Consider the following 25,472-nt stretch of genomic DNA (forward strand, 5'->3'; position numbering starts at 1 on the left):
TTACATCAGTGTCTAGGGAGACACCTCTCCCAACTTATGAAATACTCATCTTTCTTGCAGACCAGATGATAATATAGATCTTTCCAGTGACTGACTGGATCTTTTCATTAAATAGTACATGGTAGGCATTGTAATGGGCCATTCTAAGGATTTCTGATGATTATTTAATAATAATTTAATATAATTTTAGCCTGTGCCTTAGTGCAATGAATGTATTCAGTTCTCCACAACTAGCTCCCAATTAATTTGGGGTATTCTTTGATAAAAAAGAAATTAAGTGTACCAGACTGACTTAGTAAGAATTAGCTATTTGACCAGACAGGTTTTGTAACTGAAGACAAGGAAGCTCTTCACATAGATTGGAATATTTACATAACATCTGCAGTAGTTTGAACATATTCCCACTCCATTTGTCAGCGTGGACCTAACTACACTACTACTTTCTATCTTCAAAATACTGACTGACCTCTCCTGAAAACATCTGTTTCCCTTGTTGCTGACCTTTTGATCATCGTTTAAACTTGCCACTATTACTTATTTCTGTCTTCACTGGAACAGATTAGTGTTTAAAATCTGTTACAGAAATACAGAAAAATAAAAAGTTACGATCATTGGAACAAATCGGTTGTTAATTTGATACTGCTTTGCATATGGGCAGTGTAGGGTTTGGTGAAAAGAAAACTTGTCACTGCTTTTCAGTTATTTTAGCTATTTCCAGTTTATATTTTAAGTCTAGGCATTTTGTTTATAGTGTTCTTGAATAATCTTTGAAACTCTAAGACAGTCACCACAAATTTAAAGACATGGGAAAGGACAGGCAATTTGTATATGTAAAACATTATGTTAGTACTGAAATAGAATGGTCTACACCAGGTGCAGGGAAGTCATACAATTACTGAGATGTAGTTGTATACCTTCTTCCCACTTAAGAAATGCTCTGTACTCTGATTGGGTCTTGATGTCTTCTTTGCATAAGCACTACTTGGTTATTACTCAATAATTATAGTAAGTGTGATTCCATGAACTCTTAATTGGAAGACATTCATTTTTAGCTAGAATGAAAGAATTAGCATAATCACTGCACTCCTAGAAGCATACCCTTAATATATAGGGAGTATGGAAATTTCTCTTCCTTGTCATTCTTGCAGCCTTTCTGCTTTGAAATTGCTGTGTTTTACTACTCTGAAACTGTTTCCCAGCAAATAGAACAATACATCAGCTTCTCATTTTGCTCAGCACACACCAAAAAGCCACTAAATATTCCTGCAGGATAAAATTCTTTCCGTCAGGAGTATGTGTGCAACAGCTAAAAAAGATTTTAATGCGTTTTAAAGCACTGGATCTAAAAAGACCCAGTTCTACTAAAGACAGTGTTCTCAGATGGATTAACTGACATGAAGTTTATGAGATAGATAGTGTGGCTTTTGTTCCATAATTTCAGCAAATTTGACAGTAAGACAAAAATAAAAGGTCTCACTCCAGTATCGCTGGTGAAGATTTTTTTTAACTCTTCTAAATGGTTGTTGCCATTTTTCAATCAGTTTATGCACAAGCTAAAGATCAGACATTTTCTCTATTAATTTTAGCAACTCTATATTCAATTTTTTAGAAACAGTGGTTGTGGAAGGAAATCTTTTTTGTAGGTGATCATAAAAAATAGAGGGAGCAAATGCAACAGTGTAAAGAAGAATGACAGTACCATTTTTTTAACAAGTATTTATCAGTTTCCAGCTATCTTTTCACTTCTGTTCCTTGCTCTTTACCCTATTTTCATTGAAATAGTTAAATATTACATATTAGGGTTCTGTTCAGTATAATTGTCCAGCACACTAACTATCAATGTTCAGCTCATGCAATCTGTGGGCTGGTAGGCAGAAAACATGCCTCAGACTGTTTTGATTGCACTTTTTTTCATCTGTTATGTGTATTGGTTCATTTTAAGTAGCAACAGCTATTGTCATAGCTTTTATCCTACTGGTTGTTCAGGACTGGCACCACTGATGCCTGCTTTTGGTATAAATAAATATCCTGTAAACTGAATTTTGATGTCATTTCCATTAGAAGGAAATAACAACCTGGCCTTCTATTCATTCTAGAAAATACACCGCGTAAAATACAGATTAAGACTAGATCAACTATTATGCAATCCATCAGCTCTTGACAGCCTCTTAAGTTTTCTTGAGATATGTGGTCCCACAGTATTATAATCACTAGCAGAAAACAGAACTTTTTTCTTCGTCTGTGATCTTATACAGTAAGCAGTAAATTCTGCTCACCGAGGCTGCTGAAAGACAAGAGGGGCACTAAGCACTTAAGGTTGGGATTAAAGGGCACACAGGGCTTTGTGAATGGTCACCAGATAAGAGTGAATTCCTTTTCTTGTGGATTCCTTTTTTTGTCCTCTGATGAAAAAATATATGCAGGGAAAAAAGGATCTTAAGGCAAAATAAAATAAAAATCCCAAACTCTGTCTTCAGTTGGTAAAATTTTACATTACTCTTCATGTAGTAGATCAGTTCTTTATAATGCATGTATTTGTCGACAGTGCGGCTCTGTGCCTATGCATGCATTCACAAGACTAGTTCGTGACTGTCAGAAGCTGACAGGAATGTCCCCCAGCAGGGTCTTCATCGTAGCCTAGGAGTCAGGGAGCACGCTTTACTGCGACTGCCCTGCCTTCCTCCTAAAGGCATCCCAGTTGTGCTTGCACAGCAGCAGCGCCTCATCACCATATGCCCCCACTTGCATCTTTCTTCTGTGACAACCTCCCCTCGGGTCCTACCATGATTTAAAAAGAGTGTGGACATTATTATTGCAAGATCTGGCTCCATGAGTCTCTTCAATTAATAATTTAATAATCATTCACTGAGAAGGTTGTCATGTCAGCTGAATGCTAAGAATATAAAATGCTTACAAAATTTATTTTGTGCTGATCTCTGCAGACTAAGGCACTTAAGATTTTTTACACTTAAGTTTTAGCACTTAAGTTTTTACAGAGTAACAGAGCTATAACACATATTAGCAGAAGACACTACAGTGTAAAACATTGGGCATTCCAAGCTAACCGTAACGTTTCTACGTTTTGACGTAAACATCGGCTTACATCCAAAACTCAGAGTGGCTTCACTGCTTCTGACAGTTCCAAAGATATTCGACACTACACAGACATATTTTCCAGCATCCCTTGATTTCTCTGGATTATTGATAACAAGTCTGCCTCCCACCATACTGTAGCGATCCTTTGTTAAATCAATATCCCAGTTGTTGAGTTTCCACCTATTAAAAAAGAAAAGCCAGATGTAAGATTTGGCCCAAAAAAACAAACCTGGTAAGAAATATGATTTGAAAAATAACTCATAAGTTGTGATAAACTATACAAGAAGTTATTAATAGACTTTTATACATGTTTTAAGTTTTTCTTCAGCAAGAGCCACAGATTTGACCTCCATAGGTCTTTTAAACATAACAGTCTCAGTCTGCTTCAGCCTTCTCAGAGATGTGACATAGGTTAAAACCTGATTGCTGGCCATGCAGTAAAGGATGCTTGAGCTGGCCGTGAGTGAGCTAGCTAGTGATCAAGCACTGGGATTATAAACATATCCTCAAATAGTTATCTAAGGCCATATTGGCTAAGAAAATACTCCCTCTGCACCCTTAAAGTATGGACTAATGAATTTTTAAGAGCTTTTTCCAAATTTGCTGTACGAGATAAAAATGTTTCGTAAAGCCTAACGTGCCAGTGAAGTCTGTGCAAAAACAGTGGCGTGCCTGATTTAAGGTCTACTTACGACATTAAAAAAACTTGCTGGACACTCCCACCTAATTACTGTAAAACCCCACAGCCAGTTGACTGAGTCACTGTAACTTTCACCTCAGGGACTACGAGAGGAACACGATGGACCAGGTCTGGCCCTTACTGAATTCTACTGATTTCAATGAAGTTACAGAACAAGGAGTGGGAACCAATATTCATGATTTAGATCTATATTTCTACCTATTACTGTGTCCACAAGGGGGAGCCCATAACCTTCTTTGAAAGGAACTGCACGTTTCCTGAGCGCAAATAGGAAAGATAAAACTTAAATACATTTAAAGATTACAAAATTCTTTCAGTGTAAACCATTTTTTGCCATAAGGTAAAGATAGGGATTAGTGTTTGAAAACGAGAGTGCACACCCTATGAGTTCCTTCCTCATTGAAGATTTACCAAAATGCACTGAATACTTATTTGGAAGCTGAAATTGTAATTGTAATAGAAACAATAATGAAAGTGGTATTAATAAAAAATAAATTAAAAATAGTCAAATGACAGGATTTTCAAGATGCAGTAAATAGCATTTAGGTTTTACAGGATTTTAGAGGTATCACTTCAGTCCTGTGAGACATACCACTTGTCTGTATTAGAAATAATAAATCTACTGTTCAGAAATACCTAGGAATAACTGTCATGAGGAGAGCTTATGCTGCAACGAGAGAGATTAGGAAAACATTGCACAAAGTGCGTAACTGAGGAATAAGAATTAAAAAAAAACACATTAAAAATTGTTTTCTTCTGAAGTTACTAATTTAAAAATCAAAACACAATCATATTTCTATGATATATCATTTTTTTTCTCTGAGTACAGTATTATTTACATGCATTTGTAAAACAAGATTACTCTGCAGTATAAAAAAATTAACCTTAACGAAGATATTCAAGTGAGTGCACATCAAGCAGTCATGCGATCTGCTTGCTCAAACCTTGTCTCTTAAATGGCAGCTCCTCCATTCCACAAAAGCTGTGTTTGTGAGTAACTCCATCACATGGGCAGTTCTCACCAGGTTCAGCTGGACTTCACACATGCATAGTGTTTCTCAGACATGAAAATGAAGAGTAAGCTGTCTCATGACACCCAACTGGATGCACTGAATTTAAAAGAAGTTGTCTCTTTTCAGAGCTGGGAACAAATCTTTGTATTTTTTTCTTATAAACTACCTAGCAGCTTGGGAAGGTACATTAAGAAAATGTGTAGCTATCTATCTCTCTCCTCTTTTTCCAAGGCTCATCTGAGTTTCTTCCAGTTGAGATGTAAAACTGCAGGAATATACATATAAAGATCTCTACAGATGAATCAGGAACAATCCAAGAGGTTATATCTGAAGGGAGCCTGCAGAAAGAGAAGGTGTTTGAAGAAATCTTAGAAATGCTAGAACCACCAAGAGACCTATGAAATCTCTAAAGATGGTAGGAGGGCTACAGAAAAAGGTCACTGGTAATCACCAGTATATATTTGCATAAAAGGTCATTTCGGGAGAAACAGTGCAGTAATCTGAGGTCCATGATTTGCAGACAGGACTAGGGACTAAAGGACTCATATCTTGTCCCCGTGAAAGTATGTTGTCTTTCATAGCAGTGTTGAAGGTTCCAGCAATGACTGGGGGAAAAAACAGATTCCCAGAAACTCCAATGAGTATTTGAACTCTAGCAAGGGTGAAGGACCATCGAATACAGAAGGGAGAGTGCATGAATGCTTAACAAACAATGAAAATAAAAAACTTCTAAAAGAAGACTAAGAAGGTGAATGGTCAGAAAGAACAAAAAGCAGCAAGAAGGACTTATCTACCTCTGAAACGGGAATTTTGGCTCATGAACTGTTGGAGGGCTAAGAAACAAAGACAATACATCAAGGTAGACTAATGATGTCAGGAAATAAGGGAAGTGGCCTTATCCTGTATTGGAATGATCATCACATCAGCTATCAGCAATAATTGTCAGATCTGTTCCTAGATAGAAGAGCTCTGGAGGTGTGAGGCAATTCTTCCAGAGTGACTTTACTAATTCAGATTTTGCAGAGCCCATGACAGATAAAGAAGAATGCTAAAATTTACGTAGAGCCTGTAATCACTCTCTAGATGGTATGTTTACATAGTCTTGCATACAGGGTGGGGGTGTCTCTGGGCAGACTGGAAGTGATGTGTAAGTATATCAGAAGGGTACCAAATCTAAGTGTATCAGATCTCTCCACATTTCCAGTCTTTTCCAAGCATGCAGAGAGCAAACAAGTACAACAGCAAAATGCCATGCAGAAAAACTTGTAAAGATACTAGAGCCAGGGATCATATTCAAAAGGGGTATTCTAGTTTCCCCTCAAATCCTTCAATCACAGGTGGCTCTGTGTACGTAGACAATCTGTAAGCATATTTTAAAAAAAGGCAATGAAGACTAGCTAAGCTGTTTTGATATAAGAATACCATAGTTGACCACAATATTGTAACAGATTTAAAAGAATGGCCAGCAGACTCAAATGCTTTTACTGTCTTAGAAGCCAGAGTTTAGGAAGATGCATAAGTGAGTAACGGGGGCAGATCACAGGATCATAGGATGACTTAATGAAATTGATCTCTTTTGTTGGCAAGAAATTCTGTTTGCCCTTAGTATGACGACAGTACTTTTCTGCCCATGACTAGGTTGTAAATTAGTCATGGTCTTAATAACGACAATCTTAAGTACATTTCTCTGTACATAATGAATAGATAATAGCCAATAAACTCATACAGATGTCCCAAGTTCCCACAATGAAACAGAATTGCTCTGCTAATAACAACATAATTATTGTGTGAATCTCTACTAAAACTAGATGAAACATTTTCCCAGAAGAAAATGTCTTCAGTAGCATACATTCATGAGCATCTCTTTACAATATGGTGGACACAAAAGCAACATAGGATGTAGAATATCCAGATTAAACAGACAGTCCTTCTTCTTTCAGCATAAAATAGGATAAAAAAGGTGTTCTGAATCGAGAAGAACAAGGACTTGAACCTCAGTCATCCTTAACCCAAGCTAGAAAGATAGCCTCCTAATAATTTTTTAAAGGTCACTTTTCCCCCCCCCCGCCATGTGGATCAGTATTCCTTTCAAAAGCTGAAAACTTCTAACACAACAGGAACGTACTATTTTCAACACTGTCTAGACATTTTAGCAGATTGAATCAAGGTTGATTCTTACTCAAAAAAATTGCAAATCTCCCCATTTTTTCCTGCCTTGAAGACTTTGTATCAACCTGTTAAGACAGTCAATCATTTAACACCACAACCTGAAACACTCACTAAGTAAAATACATAAGACATAAGACCTGAAAATCAAAACAAGAGAGATGATTACCTGTAAGTAGGAAAAGGAATTGCTCGAGCCCTGCAGTTCATTGAAACTTGTCCATCTGAAGATTCTTCTGGGTAGATGGTATCAATGGGTTGCTCCTCAAAAACGGGTCCATAACCTTTGTTTCCTTCCTCTGAAAAATGGAATTTGAAATTAATCACTTTTTAATTAGTAGGCAAACTGAAGATGAATTTACATCACACTTTCTGCATTCAAAATGAGAAGGCTAAATAGTGAGCCCTGCAAAATGAAGTTTTAGATGCATCAACAAAACCAGAACAGTACGGGTTATAGAAGTGTTGGCCTTCCTTTACTGACTTCTTCTTCCTTCCTGTCCTCTGAGAATAAAAGTAATTCAAACTATGTTCCTGTAAAACTACCTTCTCTGTCTTCTCCACTGACGTCATTAATTATTTGATGAAGATAATTATGAATTGAAGATGTGCCATTTAGGAATGCAGTGGGATCAACTTAATTCACAGAGGCCAACAAATTATCATCAAACAGGTCCAGATGCAAAACAACTATCCAAAAATTGTTTCTTATCTTATAACCTAAGCAGCTGCAATTGTTTTATACATTTGGAAAGAATTTTTATTGCATCAGACAAAGAAAAACTGATGTCGGAGATCACAGCTGAGAATTACATTGTTTCCAGAACACATTTCTGTCCTTCCTTTGATGCTTAGGTATATGTATATGTTAAGTCTCTCTCCTCCAAAATAAAATTTTAAAGAAGCCCCACATTGAAAATAATTTATGTTTGTAAAGTCAAGCACTTAAAGGTGAATAAATGTCAACTAGGTTTGACAACAGACTTTTTTTTTTAATCTTTACCCTCCATTTGCTGATGCTGTTGTAAAGGTTGCAGGCTCTGCCTGCCCCGGCTGCATTCCCATCTCCTTTATCTCCTCCAAGCGTACAAGACTGCTCTTTGGGGTCTTTAAAAGCAAGACTAGGAGCAAAGGTGAACACTATGGGAAAATTCAGCTCAGTAAATCCAGGATGTAACTGGTTTTTTTCTGTGAAAACGGCAAATGTGCACTCTAGGTACAGAATGGCACTGTGAGAAGACGGTGCATGCTCAGTATAGATAGATAAAATTTTTAGACAACACAGCTGTCTCATTCTCACAGATCTCTACTGAGATTGAACTGACAGTATGGACACTTACTTGTAAGCAAACTCATGGGAAAAGCAAAGTAGTACATGACTGCTACCAGGTTCACTTTCCATTCAATCTTTTTAGCTTAAAAATTTCCAAAAGCAATATAAGGACGGAAAAATCCTAACATTTTGCAATAGTATCTGTACTGCCCATAAAAAATCTGCTACATGTCTTGTAATGCTACATTTAAAAAAATCTTCACAGATTGAGACATAAACTAGCAACGTAACAGATGAATGTCCATAATCAAGTTACACTTTTGTACTGATCCACTTAAAATTCTTGCCTTTGGTTTTAAAACATTTTGGACTAAATTAGGCACGTTTTATAAAACCTATGAGAGAAGGAAGAATCTATCTATATAACTAAAGAATGGAAATTATGTCAGTATTAAAATATCATATATATATATATATATAAAAAACAATCCTTACACAGATATCTTTTTTATTGTTCCTAAATTCCATATTCATAGATAGACACTGGATTACAGCACTGGCAGAACACTGGTTAGAGAGAAAAAGTAAGTTCCCTTCCCAGTTCAAGTTTGGGAAAAAAATAAACCACCGTTTCCCTTAGAGACAGGAGCAGGTCCAGAAGGCACTGTTATGCTGTGACAAGTATGGTCAGGCAATTTCATTTTTACAAACTAATTCATGTAATGAGAAGAGAAGCCTTTCACAGAAGCAAAGAAGAGCAGCTAGAAAGAAAGGCAGAGCTTTTGAAAAAATGGTCTGTTTTCTTTGATATTTTAAAGCACAACATTATGTAAAAATCTACATATCGCTAGATCAAAAGAAGAAGTAATTTCAAACTGAAAAGGCAAGAATCACGTATTTCCTCAGAGCCTGGAATGAGTGAGCGACAAACTTGACGGCAGTTTCTGTGCGGTTCTTAAATATGAATACAGAGGAACAATGGCCTGTAGCAGCAAATAGCCGTATCATACGCAGCTGACTCCTTCCACCTGAGGACTCAAATGATGTTACAGACCACTTAGGCATTTCATGGCATGCATTTTCAATGCTGCCAGCACTATTCATTATACTCAGTGAACGTCTGTTTCTCACACCTACCGAGTATGCCTTATAATGGCGCTTCTGCTGCAATCTATTATGAATCTGGTTTCAGATGTCTGGCTGAGCAGAAAAAGACGCGCAGAGTGCACGTCAGGTGTGGCCACCAATAAACCTTTCATTCCCAGTCATAAGCTGAGTGTGGACCAGTGATATGTAAACAGCATGGGGGAGAAAAGAGCAGAGAAAGGGTCTGTGAAAAGATCAGCAAGAAATGTTCACACTTCAAGTGAAGTACTATGCCTGTTTCACTAAGTTTGGAGAGCGAGGAAGGGCAGACTAAAGAGTAGAAGGAAAAAAGATCAGTTGAATGAAGTTGTACCTACAAGAAAAAGAGAAGTAAAAGTAGGGAAAAGAAGAAGGAAATTGGATGCATTAGATAAACTGGGGATGAGAAGAAAAGCACATTTCATCTGTTCTGGTCCTGCTTTAGACAAGAGGATGGACTTCATGACCTCTCAAACACCCTTACTGCCCTATTTTCTGGGTACATTTCTTGTGATTTGTATTAATTGGAGCAAAAGCTATCATCTAATTCTGATTATTTGAGGCATTCTGCAGTGAATTCTGCAAATGAGATTCAGACTTTTCAACAGTGTTAAAATGTATTAGGAAGTCTTTGCGAAGGTCAAGAGAATCTCTACACGGCTCATGAGATCATGGCTCCTCTGTAAGAACCGATGCTGCTGGAAGGTGGCCCTGTCACCCCTTCTCCAAGCGATACTCTCCAAGTGGGCAGTGCCATTCTCCCTCTAAGCATTTCTGCAACACCCATGCTTCCCTGACTTCTTAGATAGCTGCTAAAGCTAAAGAGAGTGGAAGCCTATTCACTTCCAGCTTTCTGGGTTACATTTCTGCCAGTTTAGTGAGGTGAATTTGTTCACTGATGAAGACCTGTGCCAGTGCAGAGGGTGGAACAGGAGCAGGGGTATAGGCTTCCACCTTTTGAGTGGAAAAAAGATGTCTTATTAACTGCACCATCTGAAAGAACCTCTGCCTAATTAAGGTAGATATATCTGAAAGCCTTACCACTTCTTGCAGATAAGCTACCAAATTATATTAGTACACCTTTATGTCCCTGCACAAGCCTGGGAGAGATCATAATATAAAATATCCAACACATTTAGAGAAGAGATACCAAAAGGATGCCTGAAAGTAACAACCAGAAACCACCTGTGGCAGTCATTCTCAAGTCATCTCAAGAAATGTCATCAGAAGAGGGAAAAGAAAGGCACAATAAAAAGGTTTATTCCGTGCATCCTAACTCCGTATACATTTAATTCAGGAAATGTCCAACTTTTCCATATAAATCCATTTTTAAAAAATGAACTAGCTTTCAAATGACTTAATTTTCCGTGGTAAACACTACTGTAAGAACACAGAGACAAACAGTTTTTCCAGCCCATATATACTCCTGTTGTATTACTTCGGTCATAAAAAGAAAAATTAAAAACAAATCAGTAGCTGATCATCCTTGTATCAGTCCTGCATGGATCTCCCTTCACCTCACAACTTCCTATGTCCTAACCATTTGCCCACTCCAATGGTCTTGCAGCTTCTATGCTCCCTGCTCCTGGTTCTCCCTCTCATGTCCATTTCCAATTTGATAAGGATATTATGCTTATCTATAAATATACAGGTAATTCAAAACTTTTCAATATAGCCACCGTATAGATCTACTTCTTGTGTCCTTATTCCAAAAGCCTAATCACTGTCTGTTATTGTTAGAGAGCATATTTCATTAGTTCAGTATTTATTTTCATAATACAATTCTATATAAATGTATTAATTCTATGTATTGCTGTAGGTACACTGACACTAATTTACTCATGTGAGGTAAACTTGGCATAAACTTAACAACAGAAGCCAATTCTGACTTGATTTTTGAAAGATGAATGACTTCAGCAAAGCTGCCCTGGATGTAAGTCACTGTAACATTGTTAGGAAGAAGGGAAGGGACCGATTTACCAAAGCCCAATGCAGTTATTGTACATTAAAAATACCCTAAATTAACCAAGTAACTCTCCAGCTTAGCTTACAGGTCTTCACTGAAAAACACATTTAGGGAAACACTGTTCATGACACTAGAGGTTTTTTTAAAATGTCTTTTATATGTGCTTGCTGCAGATTGGAAAAAGGCTGAGTATGGATAGAGAGAGTATGGTCACTTGGTCAGTTTGCGATTTGAGGATAAGGAGCCTGAGACGTGGAGAAGATACACGGTAACAGCATCCCAGGGATGAAGCCTGGGACACTGTAAAAATGGGAGGATGCAGGTGTTAGGCTGTTTTGTGGGAATGCCAAAGTGATCTTGGGCTGCTTGGACATTATTGCGATGAAAAGAAATAGATACATCTAGGCAGAGGAGACGGCATAACTAGAAAACTGCTTGGGATACAGCTGGGAAAGGAATCAGAGGACCTGAAACAGAGGAAAAGGAAACTTCATGTGGTATAAGTGAGGTGCCAGAAAAATACTGTCCAGTGTAGACATCGTAATACATGACTTTTTGGCAGAAATGTGGACAGGGTTACCAGGGACAGGGTTGCCAAATTTCTAATTATCTAGACTTTTCATGTCCAGGTCCCAGCCTGTCCAAGACCTGATGCAAGACATAAGTACTCCTAATATTCAGGGCAACATGTCTTCCATTTTTTGGCTTTTGATTTTCCCAAATACATGAATTTGAATCCCTTTAAATACAGGAAATGACCTGCTATTGTTTTTATTGTAAAAATCACTAAAAAGGGTGACTGATTACCTGGTATTTCTCCCTACCTGATCTTGGTAGATCCTACCAGATCTATCATACCAAATAATCTCAAAAGGTGTCTTTTTGACTGATTGTAAAAACCCTCCAATAAGGGTTGCCCCTCTGCTCTGCTCTGGTCAGACCCCACCTGCAGTACTGCGTCCAGCTCTGGAGACCGGTTGGAGAGGGTCCAGAGGAGGCCACAAAAACGCTCAGATGGATGGTACACCTCTCCTATGAGGAAAGGCTGAGAGTTGGGGCTGTTCAGCCTGGAGAAGAGAAGGCTCCAGGGAGACCTTATTGCAGCCTTTCAGTACTTAAAGGGGGCTTATAAGAAAGATTGGGATAGACTTTTTAGTAGGGCCTGTAGCAACAGGACAAAGGGGAATGGTTTTAAGCTAAAGGAGGGTAGATTCAGGCTAGATAAAAGGAAGAAATTTTTTACGATGAGGGTGGTGAAACACTGGACAGGTTGCCCAGAGAGGTGGTAGATGCCCCATCCCTGGAAACATTCAAGGTCAGGTCGGACGGGGCTCTGAGCATCTTGTGGTATTTTACCTGCCTCTTGGGTCGTTCCTCTTGTTAATAAGAAATAGTGAAGAAAAAATTGCACCAATAGTATTTGCACACAACCACTCATCTTGCTCTTGATGTGCAATAAATAAATATAAACATAAATATAATATTTACATTCTACCTAGTTAAGCAACTATGCCAACCTGTTACTACCATAGACAATATAAAATCTTGAACCCAAAACATCAGTTTCAGTGGGTTAGAGTGCTGAGCAAATAATTCCTCTGTTGAGAGACAGCAGGCTTAGTTTGCTTGTTTCAATACCAGTCATCCAAATCACTTTCAGACAAGTCTATTTATTTTATTATCAGCTAATTCAGTCCTTACATGCATCTAATTTATTTTGAAAATTGATTTTACTCATAGATTAAGGATAATGTCATGAAGTAAAGCTGCTTATAATTACAGGAACTGCTGTGTGTGTGAGGACAACCAGAAAGGGAAGTTAAAAATATGTAGTTTATTAAAGACTTTGTGAAATCTTTAGTTTATAGGAGAAGACAGCAGTTCTTAGGCTTATTTTTTCCAATATGGAAAATTAAATAAAAGCTAATTGTTTACTTTTTTTTTACTCATTCTCAGCTGCAGATTGCACATATTGTGTATGTTTTTAGAGGTTGCTTTATGTGTGGCAAATCATCGAACATAGAATGCTTTAAAAGGCTTTTCTAATAGATAACCTGGGCTTGCAGCACTCCAGTATCTCAAACCTTAATGAGATGACACAGAGGAAGTAAAGTTCAATAAATGAAGTGATAGCAAGAATAGTAATTCCTTCTTTCTTCTTTCTTTCTACTAAGTCTACTCAATTGTGTACTGTAAATTCGAAGTGAGACTCTTGACATTAAGCGTGGGATTTATCTCACATAATTTTAAAACTCAGGGATTTTGTCCAAACTGGTCATATGGGCTTTCTTTAGAGGGGTCAGACAAGCATTTCCAGCAGGTAATTTGGATATCCTGTTCTCTCTTCATCAGCTACAGAGAAAGTGAAAACCTGTATCACATACTTAACCCTTAGATGGTTAAAATAAAGCGTGATGAATCTTCCCATAAGAGAGTCTGGATTTACCTGACTGCAGCTGTGCAACATGACCTGGAGTCTCTCAGCTGAGCCCACTAGCCAAAGCCTGCTCCTGGCACTGAACCCAGAACCCAAGTCTCCTCCTGGAGCGGAATCTTCTGAGGTAGCTGTAGCACCATCACTAGCAACAACAGGACTGCTAATGGCAATTTATCTCCCATTTCTTCAATTGTTAAGACTCAGGAGGGAGGGTACAATGATGGCACAGCCCACTCCCACAACTGATGAGGGACCTATTATTACACACTTGGTTTTTCTTGTTTTGCAGCAGCATCTAGAAACCTCTGTGGAAGGTCAGGGAGCACATGGTCAGGCAGTACTAAGAAAACAATCCTTGCCCTGAAGAAATCATTATTCCACTCCAGTGCAGCACCAGAAATGCAGCTGCACTTTCTGCTTCTTACTTGTTCTGCAGGGCTCAGACACCCAAAGAACACGGAGAATGTCAAGCATGAAGTGATACTATTGTCCTTACATCCTCACATATCCAAAGATAACAGTGTACCTGCTCCTTCTTACCCAAAATTGAACATCCTCTAGTGGACGTCATAGAAATATACTTTTTTTTCTATGAACCTTATGCAGAAATGTATTGAAATAGTGATTTTATCGATATATATAGGAACATAATTTCCATGATATCAGATAACTCATCAGTTCCTTTTCCAAACTTTCCAAACATTTTATTGATGCAATACCTCTACATATCATTTACTGCCAGCACAGATACTGCATTTGGATCTATAAATAATAAATCTCAAAGTGTAGGTTTAATCTATGAAGTTCCTGGGGATGAAACTACTCTCTCTTTGGGTATCTGCCTTCATGGGACTGTAAAGTCTGGAGAGATTTCCTAAATCCGTTTATGAAGCAGAGTTTAGCGCGCAGATTAAATATGACATTAGATATGACAAATGGGTATGTGTGAAGCTGAAGACAGCTCATGAGTTCAGCAATTTTCTATTTTATAATAGAGCCAAGAAAATGGTAATCCCAGGCAGCTGGCACATCGTGGCTGAAGTAAGCCATCTTACTCATGCTGTAGTACTTCATTTAACAGAGTCAGACACATCACCACCACCACCACCACCACCACCAATTTTTAATGACTCTTTCTAGGTTCAATCATGATCTTCTCTTTTTTCTATCATCTGTTTACACTGGATAGCTTCAGAGAGTTAGGAATTTCCTGGATTGGCACCAACGAGGTGAAAATTGGCTGCTGAGAACTGGCCACTGGTGCATTGTTTTCCAGGACACCAGGTTAAAGGAGCAAGTTGCAGCACAGCAAACCCAGCTGTACAGTACCTTTCCTCTGACTTCAGTTGCTACTTTCAGCACTGGGAACCATAAGGCTGATATGTATCACACAGGCAGGGAACACACACTAAGGAAAGAGCTGATGATCTTAATCAGGACTTCTGTATCACATGGCAGAAAATTTGGAAAAGGGGAAAAAAAGACCACTATGTTTACTGGTAGATACAGCTACTAATAATTATACATTACTTCACAGCTAACATTAACAACCAACCTAAATCAAATATATCTGTTTTCTTCTGCTTATGAACAGTTGCCACAAGTACACAGGGAGTTACTTTATACCTGATTTGAGATGTCATTTTGTAGGGAACCTGAAATGGATCATTCCTGCAATTTATTTAATTAAATTATTTGTACAGACTGCTACCTGTCTTTTCAATATACTCATTCTCACATTTTGCATAATCAATTCTTTATCTAATTGAAAACATAAAAGTAGAAGAAAACAAAAAATTCCCAAAGGGAATAGTATACTGTAATTTTACTGTTAATCTTTTATAACGATGTTTCTCAAAGACAGGTCACTAAACTATCTTAGGACACTTGTACATCATTCTGTCTTCATATGGCTAGTATAAGAATAAGCAAAAATGTTATAAATTAACATTTATTCTCACTTTCTAATTTGATATACTGATTTCAAGCATGTCTTCATTTTCTACATTCTTTACAAGATAGACCTTTTCATGTTGGCTGATAGGGTAGTTACAATCTATATTTCATGCAGGATCTGTGGAATATTCTTCACTTAGGAGTAAAAATAATCTTTTAACTTCTTCCTTATTTACAAAGTTATTCATGCTTTATCAATTTTTTAAAAAGTTATATATTTCAATATTTCAATCAAAAATGGTGGATATACAGTCATGTGGCAATTCACTGGGGAAGTAGATTTAATGAGAAGTCAAATGTAAGATCAAGTCACTTCACTCAAATGATTCACACACTGTGAATCACGTGCAAGAGATTTTTAATGGATGTCCATAATTTGCCTTATTTGTTCTAAAGTGTCTTTAATCTCACTAAAGCCTTAAATTAAAACACCAAAAAATAGAGAAGTAATTGAATCTTAATAAGGGAAACAGCTGACTAAGCAAAACGGAACAAGCGTTCCAATACTTAGGGCACTCAGGCTTCTGGAAGGGCTCCCAGATCCAGCACCATTTAAAAGGTGCTTTACTGAGGAGGAGAAACTTGCACGTGTCAAACAGAACAACATTAGTGTGTAAGGCACCATATGCAAACGAAACTAACAGAGGAAATGATGATGGATATTACTGAAATACAGTGAAGGGCTGGCAGTAAAACATGTGGGGCTATATTGCCTACGAATTTATATGTTCAGAAACTACAGTGGATGTATTCTAAGGCCCTAATCCTGCAAACACTTCTGTACATGCATTCAATTCCATAGTAACAAAATCCCAGGCTCCAAGACCAGAAGACCAAACCTCCATATACGAGAAGGGAGTGCTGAAAAATAAAGGGAGAAAGATTTGAATGCTCTTCAAGGCCTACAGATTGCATACTTTAACAAAAAAATTACCATTTTGCTTTAAAAAGAAAATGCAAATCAGTATGAATTTTCCTTTCAGAATGTCTGTGCATAAACCAATTAATTTTGAAGATAATTGTAAGAAGGTTAGCAGTAGTGTTTTAATGGATAAACACCTAGTAATTCCACCATAATGAAAATATATTTCCAACAAAAGATGGTAACAGTTTTACTAACAGATGGCTACAAGAGCTTCTGCTGGAAATATGAAGATCTTTAGCTTCATCTTTAAGAAGGGTAAAATGGTAAGACTGTTTGCTTAAAGCAAATAATAATGAGACAGCATTGATTTAAGTTCATTAAAGGCCTCTCATATTCTTTCAGGAACTCAATCCATCATAAAATTTAAGGAAATAAGTTGAGCCAAATCAACAAGCTTACTTATGAACGCAATGTTAAGCATGTGTTCAAGTCCTCTGCTAGGTAAGAATCAACTAGATTCTAAAAACACCACAAATTGTGACGTGAATATCAATAGCAAATCACAGTGAAAAGTCTTCCAAAGGTCAATGTCAGAAGAAGCTAAAACAGGTGGGAAACCTTAAGATCCCATCACTCCCACTGCGGACCAATACAGTATTATTTTAATTAGCATCTTCATTTTTCTAATGAGCCTTCTCTTTCTGTTCCTGCTTCCTGTACACCTCTCTACTTCCCCAGCATTTAACATTGCCAAAGGTGGCTGCTCGAGACAGTCATTTGGTATCACTCTCATCAGTATTGATCTAACTGACATTGTTGTATCCTGTTACGTATTTTCACACGAGAGAAGGACAAAGATCTGTTGCCACAGTGCATGGCTACATTAACCTTGAATGCTAATGGCTGCTGAACAGAACAGCCATAGACTCATTAATGATCTTAACTATCACTAAGTCATCAGGCTCCATATCAGCATCACAAGCCTAGAAACCATTTGATATTTAGAAGCAGATCTCGCACTGTTTTCAATATGTCACAGAAATGAGGACCTACTAGTATCTGCGAAGCCCATGCTCAGAAACAAGACGGCCTAGGAGTAACCAAAATATCTCTACCAGGCTTACAGGAAGGTAAACAAGGCACTTCCAGGTTTCTGAGCATTATGATCACAAAACACATTATGATTATTTATTTACAAATGTCAGACACTCTGCAGTAGCATGAAATGGTCTTCTAAGATCCAAACAGGGACATGGCAGACAAGGTAAACAGGTATTAAGTATATTCACTCACTTTGTATTTTAGAAGAAAATGCATCTCTCTCTCTAGCAATTGTGAATAACGTCATACATTGTGGTAAAAAGCTTTAAATAATGATGTAGATTCTGGCCCTCAGTTCATAACATGTATTTTTGAACCTAATGTTCCGGAGAAAATCCAAGCTATATATAACTTAAGGTTTGAGGGCTGGATTTTTTTTTTATTTCTCTCATAATCAAGTGGGAAAAGTTGCACTTGGCATTCATGGGAAGCCTATGTGCTGAAGCAGTAACGTGTTCATGTCCACAAACCTCATGATGTAGAATTTCGTGGTCTATAAAGATATACAGATAAAGGTCTGTATTCCATCATCCTGAGGGAGAAGAGGTACCAGTGCAAGCCAGCAAGATGCTAAAGGGGCATCAGATTCCAAGAACCAGTCAGCACTCAAACAGAAAAAGTAACCATTCAAGCAGTCCCACTTCATATTATAGGGGAGTGTTAGATTGTGTTTGGGAAGGCTGCCTCTACTTTTCTGGACTGAAAAGAGCAGGAGAACGACTCCTATCTCACATGTGCCAGTGAAGTCCTTGAGGAGCCACACAGCTAATTATGTAGTTTATCCTTTATCGAGTAAGAAAAGCTCCAGCCCTTGGCAGAGCAAGTTTCTCCACTTATGCCTAAGAATGACAGGGTACAGTTTGCTTGTCTTCTCAGCCTGCCAAGAGGAATGCCAACCAATACCTATTATAGTACTTTTAAACATAGCCATATTTGCCTATCGGATACTTAAATCATTTAAGTGATTCTTCCTTAAAAACACAAGCGCTACTGCAAAAGTGACTTAAGAGCCTAACATGTTGATCTCATGGGAAAGACAGTGCTCAGCAATTAGGGATGAAGGTAAAGTGCAGCAGCTACTCTGCACAATCTCCCCACACAAACCTTCCAAGTGCACATGAAATACCAGCAACGTACTCAGAAATTCAGCATGCTGTCTAATTGCATCCTCACGTACACGTCACAGTAACTGCCCTGCACTGAGAAGCCCTGTGTATTACTGGCTTTCTGCCTTTACCAGCTTTCACTGAAGCTTGGGGTCCTAGTGATTTTTGAAAATAAGGCATTAGGTTCCCTAAACAGCAGAAGCACTTTTGACATTTTTCATCAAAAATGGACTACCAGCTCATTTTGCACAAACCAAAATAGTCACTAGAGTGACAAGTTGCCTTTTGAGGCCTGATCTGACCCAAACTCAGGTACTGCCTGGCTCTGCATTATGAAATCCCAAGCTAAAAAGTAGAACAGTTTGGTTAGAAATATAATTTTGGACGAACACAGTAACATTTTTTGCTATTGATTCCTCTTATAGCCAAATGTAATCAGGTATTCATTAAGCACAATAAAATATAGGGTCTTTGCAGCTTTTAATTAGTCTTTTGGAGGAAGAAACAAAACAAGCCTGTTGCTGAAACAGACTCTGAATTCTTTTGGTGCAAGGTTATTATGCCGAGTGAAGATACACTTTGGTTCATTGATTTATATGGGATGTGCTAGATGAAAGAAAAGTCTAAAATTAAGACTTAGCAATAGGATATGAATTTAACAGGAAGCCAAAGGCAACTTAGAAGTATGTTGGCGAGAGCCCAGATGTCAGGGGAAAGAGGAGAAGAGTCAAATATTACCAGTAATAAGCATGAAATAACTTTTTTGGCAGTGGACTGACAATCATCACAATGTTCCCTGAGGAGTGATTTGCTGCTCTCATTTGCCTTGCACTGCTCAAAGTGTACTCTGAAAAGCAACTGTTACTATAACTGTCTGTTCTATCAGCAAGTGAAAGACCAAATTACTTACGGCTTTTTCATCAATTTATATCTGCAAGACTACATTTCAAGCACTAATTTACCTGGAAAATAAATATTGCTCCTGTCTCATTGCAGAAGATGATCCCTGCCTAAGCTTCCGATGCACTGATTCGTGTAATGTTTGCTTCCCTTCAGTCAAGTAAGTGCACATTCCCCGCTGATGGGAAATGGCTCATCATTGTAACAATTCTCAATCTCTGCCTTTGATTACCACAAACCAGAACTGGCTAAAAGTCAGGGGTTTCATTCCAAGGCAAACTCCAAATTTCTAAAAAATATGTACGTCAGTTTGAGAAAAAAAATCTTTTTTATTTCCTGCAGCAGGAAAAAGACCTATTTGAAAACAGGTAAAAATCCTTAGCTTACAGAGTGTCACAATAACTGTCACCCTTTTGGGCCAAATTCTGAACATTTCAAGTCAGCACAGCTTTTAGGTTTTCAGCTTCCTAGCTCCTTGTTTCCCAAATACTTCTAGCAGGTAATTCTGAAAGCTCTCAAAATTCAATCAAAAGCATGAATTCTCCATACTTTCAGGCTTGTTGGCTGGTATCTTTGAACTTCGGACAGGCCACAGGGTGAGACATCTCCAAGGACATTGACCCTGGAAGCTATCAGTTTCCTGGCTCCAGACCAGTTAATATAGTAGGTCTGTTTAGGAGCCATGGGTTGCAAAAAACATGACTGATGGCTCCAGAGTCATGGATTGGTTTGCCCAAAGGCAACTTACATGGTAGAACCACCTAGAAACGTGGGTCCAGCACCACAGGAGGCAAGGTGAGCCCAATATACTTCCAAAGAAACCCCATGTTTTGTTAAAAAGTGCTAAAGCAACTTTTTAATATCCTGCTTTCAACATCTGCTCCCAGCTAACTTGTCTCTTCACTCTAGTCCTTGGTCTGTCTTGTTATTGAAATGAGAACTCATTATCTTTACTCAGAAACCATCCCTGATTCCCACATTCTCCGTTACTGTTGGCATTGCCAGCATTCCCCTTGATACCATCATGTGTGCAAGAACGACTCCTAAAACTTGACCTGATCACCCTAGTTGTGTTCCTTCTTTCTCTACAGTATCTATCTTTCACTTTTTAACCATATTGGGAACACTCCTGAGCAACCCCTTATATTTCACTTTAGTTACTGCAGCTACGTATTTTCTGGTTTCTATGACATTTTCATTTCCAAGAAATACATTGAAAAGGAAAATTTGCTAAGACTAACTGCCAGCAGCTCTAGCACTCATTTGAAATGAGAAACTCTCCAGCAAGATTCAAGTGCTGGGGCAGAACAAAGACTGCAACATGAGATTTATATAATCCAGAAGTGCGCCCTAATCTCCACATGACAGAAGCAGACTTTCTCTCAACTCAAATGGATATTTAATTATTTATGCAAAGTAGAGCAGGTTCAAGAGCAGTGAGTATGTGCTACTCAGCCTTGCAATAATACACCAGAAATAACAAACTGCCTCTGGTTGTATGAGACTACAAATCTTCCACATTGGAGGATGGTGCCTTATCTTTAGAGATGGTGGTAGGTCTTATCTTTGGCTTTTGATGAAAAATACAAGCCAGTCCTGGATTTATTCCATAACAGAAGATAAGTTAGGCAGTTTCTCTGAACTGGGAACAGCACTACTAGAACCTGGCCCCATTCAAAACCCCTCACACCAATGTCTCCTATTCTTCTTACAGGAATCATCGCCTAACATAGCCAATTACAGTCAAGTGAAAGATTAAACAAACATTGCTATGAATATATCAATGCATACTCCAACCACATGCAATATCATCACACCCATCTTTGTTCTTCCTATGTCATTTACTCATGACACTCACAGCACACAATCTTCCCATGTCACTCCAAGGCACCTGCCATGAGGTGCATTCTGGTGACGAGATTTCTGGCTTCTGGGCACAACTGCAATGTGCATAATACACAAGAAATAGCATTAATCATCTGGCCTTGTCCACTAAGAAATCAACTGAACATTTGTTCTCAGTGACTGACTCAACTTTTTTATCAACCAATGTCCAGCACTTGCTTGGATACTGCAGCTGACAATTTTGTTTGCTGTCACCATGTCCAGAGTGAAATCACATGTGTAACATTACTGATGGTAGTTGAGAGCCTTTTTTCAGGAAAAGCCCAGTAGTAATTTAAAGTGATTAATTTTAATTTTTAATTTTGGTGCCACCACCAACCCTCATATCTTAACAAAGAAAAACACCCTTGAAACACATAATAAATACATTGTAAGCATGAGATCAAAACACTTTAAAGGTCTTGATTTTTATTAGGTATCAGTATATCCTCTAGAAAACTCAGACATGGAATAAATAATTAAGTTCAATCCCTTCATAAAATAAAATAGTGTTCTCACTAAACCAAAAAGCACTCCTGCGAGCTACGGAGTAATTTCTTAAAGGCAACGAGCCTACATCACAGTATTAATCAGATTTTTTGATTCAATACTACAAACAATATGATCTCATGATAGTGAAATCAAGGCGATGTCTGAAATGATAGGACAGATTAAGCAAGACTATGAACAGACTGTTTCAGTTAGGGACTCATTAATTAGATAAAGAACCCAGAGAAAAACAGGAATATTTTATGAAACGCAGTAGAACTAGCTTTATGAGTAACTTTCTCCTCAAAGTAGGGAAAGATCTACAGCCTACCTTGAAAATAACCAAATTGTCCTTCCCTTATGTCTGTACATAAGCAAAATGTTTTCTTTCTTGAGAACAGCTCACTTATGCTGGCAATCTAATTCCTGATAGCAACTAAAAAACAGCATTAATTTAAATTGGAATAGAAGTCTGAAACAGGCTTTAAAAATCTCAAAGTTGTTCAGAACAGTTGGAACAGTAACTAGATCTTAATTCTGAATTTTTACTTTCCAAAGAGCTCCTTCCATCTCTTAGAACTGAAGCAAAATTTCAGTTACAAACATCTCTAACATTTCAGGTATTAGAAATATGACTCCTGAAAGTTTTAATGTTCATGGTCCCATCTCTCTTTATGACAAGTTTTCCCATGTGTAATTTCAAATTAAAGTCAGTATACGCAGCATTGCCCCAGTGTATTATGAAAACTACCACTATATTGTGCTGGTAGGATGCCGATTTTATGAATTTTACATGGTGTCTATATAATATAATTTTGTGTGTAGTGCTTCTTCATGTGGGCACATTCCCATTCTTCTCATCGTGTTGATCATCTGTGCACAGATAGATGGTTGGTATATTTTTATAATCTAGAGAAATAATTAAAGTAGACAAAAACAAATTTAAAGTCCAGATCTGTATTTTCTCAAGCTTTTAATTATGGTGTCCACTGTAGTTAAGTACATTTCCTTATAGCTTCATCATTCACATTAAGTAATTCATTGTATCTGCACAAATAAATTAAAGCCATACAAACAGCATAATTGACCTTGAAATGCATAAAACTGACAACAGTTAGTTAAATGAATTAACATGAGAGGTCATCTTACCTGCCAGGCAGAAGATGAAACAGGGTGTAATAAGATGATAGATGAAGAGCCACATGGTTATCTTCTGTTCAGTGATTATCTCAAAAGGAATTGTGCCTTGCAACACCAGCATTCAGAGAGCTAAAAATACCTGATTAGAGAGAAAGAAAAAGGAGTGAATAATTCTGACATAAGGCTTTATCTCATATCACATTTCACTTGCCATATTATCTATCTAAACTGAATACTTCAGAGTTAATACAGGATAGAATCTTTTGAATAATAAATGCATTATCAAATTTGCTGGATCAAATTCATGATCTCTTTTATTTGGAGTGCACACTGCTTAAGAGTACTCAGATCTTCCAGTGACAGTAAGTAATATGGCAAATGTTAATACTGAACATCCTCTTTTAGACTCATCTTCCTAAACCAAAACTTCTTAAGCCAGATGCTCTCTCTGCGAACACTTCACATTATAAGAAATATTAAAATATTACAGTTTGCAATAAAATGAGGAAAGTCCAGATTCTATCCTCCTTCATCTCAGTAAATAGTACATTACAATTAATGATTTCAAAATCTGTAAAAAGAAAATTACAGTGAAACCGAAGTACATGAATCTCTTTCAGGATTCATTTATTTTGTCTAGTATATCATTCCTTTTAAACTTTTATCATACAATTCATGATCCTCTGGAAAGGCGGTATTAATTTTTATGAGTTTCCTTTTAAATGTTGAATATAATCATTATTGCAATATCGTATTTGAAGTCTTCTCTTTTCCCTATGGAAGAAACTCTGCCTATATATATACTAAAATGAAGCTAAAGAAACATGCAGCTTCTTTTGAATATTTTAAAATTTTAGATACCATTTTCCAGAATACTTTACTTCTATAACATTTTTTACTTCTTTCAATCATCAGGATATTTTGCTAGCTTTTTCTTTCTGGTTGGTGGCTGTTATATATTTCTTTAGGGCAATGCGTCATCATGTTTGCAGTGTGCAATTTTCCATTTTGTTTAATGGATTTCTTGCTATGAATATATAAATGCATCCTTTACATCCATCACATCTTGTTCATACTTCTTCTCTTGATTGGTTCTGCTGTAGCACTGGTGTAAGTTACGACCTTCACACAAAGCAAGGCTTCCAGCTTATCACTGACAGAATACTGTTGTATCTCAGGTGCATGCCGATATTATTCATTCCTCTCAGTATATTCTTTTTGTTACTATTCCATTATTAAATATGCTTATACATACTTGAATACCCTTCAGTAACATGCATCCTAGGATGTGTTGGATGCTAATATGGCATTGTCACTTTTTGCAAGATGTAATCTTGATGCTACTGTTTTCCGGCCTCCCATGCCAAGTACCGATGACTCCAATAGTGGCTTCTACCTTTTACCAAGACTCTTGCTCTTTCCAGGTCAAAATTTTTACTAAATTGATCTCTTTTTCCAAAATCCCAATTTTTTAGATCTTGTTTTGACATTGCCCTGTTTCCCACCTCCAACACCAAGAAACGGGAAGTAAGTTATGAATTTCAAAGCACATGTACAAACAAACCTGACTCCCTAACTGTGCTTGGGATAAATGCTGCTCTGATTAACAGAGAGCCTCTGGTTTGACTTGCTGCCAGACAGGCCTGTCTCAGTGTGTGTGTCTCATGTCTCTCCTCGAGGTGGCTAGGAACATTGCTCAGGCATTGGGGCCTTACACTCGTCCCCTCCTCCTCAGAATAACGCTAAGACGACGTTTATCTGAACATGCCTCAGACAGTGAACTTTCCTTAGAAGAGAGTTTCATGGGGTGTTTTATTAAATTCATAGTGTAGGAAAACAGCAAGAAATATCACAAGAGAATCTATTTGGCTCAGAAACTACAGAAGCTGTTGCACCTCACATTTTTCCTTTTTTTTTAGCAGATGAAATCTTTAACAAATGGGTCAAAACTGTATTAGTTGCCATGACCCTAAAATTATGGCTGTTACATGAAAACAGTGCTCATCAAAACACGTACAAGAGCTAAACAGTGATCTCCAGAACTGAGATTTATTTAGAAATATTCCCTGGAAAAAGGCTGTTATGTTGGCAACAAATGCATATGCTTACTGTAGCTGGGTCCAAGGGGAAGAATTTACTAAACATCTTTAGCCTCCTGCTTCTGTTGGCACTAAAGTTTCTTCAGACTCTGTTACACAAAGGATATTCACAACTATTTCGGGCATCTACCTTAAATGACTAAGGTATGAACTACT

At 37.6% G+C, this 25,472-nt stretch overlaps 1 protein-coding gene across 1 annotated transcript in view; it reads right to left on the minus strand.

Moving 5' to 3' along the window:
* CNTN1 (contactin 1) overlaps positions 1–23,350 on the minus strand; it is a 99,252-nt gene extending 75,902 nt beyond the window's left edge. Inside the window, exons 1-3 of the mRNA XM_082308077.1 lie at positions 23,227–23,350; positions 7,145–7,274; positions 3,104–3,276 (exon numbers count right to left, since the gene is read on the minus strand). Of these exons, the coding sequence (XP_082164203.1) occupies positions 3,104–3,276; positions 7,145–7,274; positions 23,227–23,338 (415 nt within the window). The 5' untranslated portion in view covers positions 23,339–23,350. The remainder of the gene's footprint in view (positions 1–3,103; positions 3,277–7,144; positions 7,275–23,226) is intronic.
* Between the last annotated feature and the right edge of the window lie 2,122 nt (positions 23,351–25,472).

This window comes from Platalea leucorodia (genome assembly GCF_965183815.1).
Source record: "Platalea leucorodia genome assembly, chromosome: 4".
Classification (NCBI taxonomy): Eukaryota; Metazoa; Chordata; class Aves; order Pelecaniformes; family Threskiornithidae; genus Platalea; species Platalea leucorodia.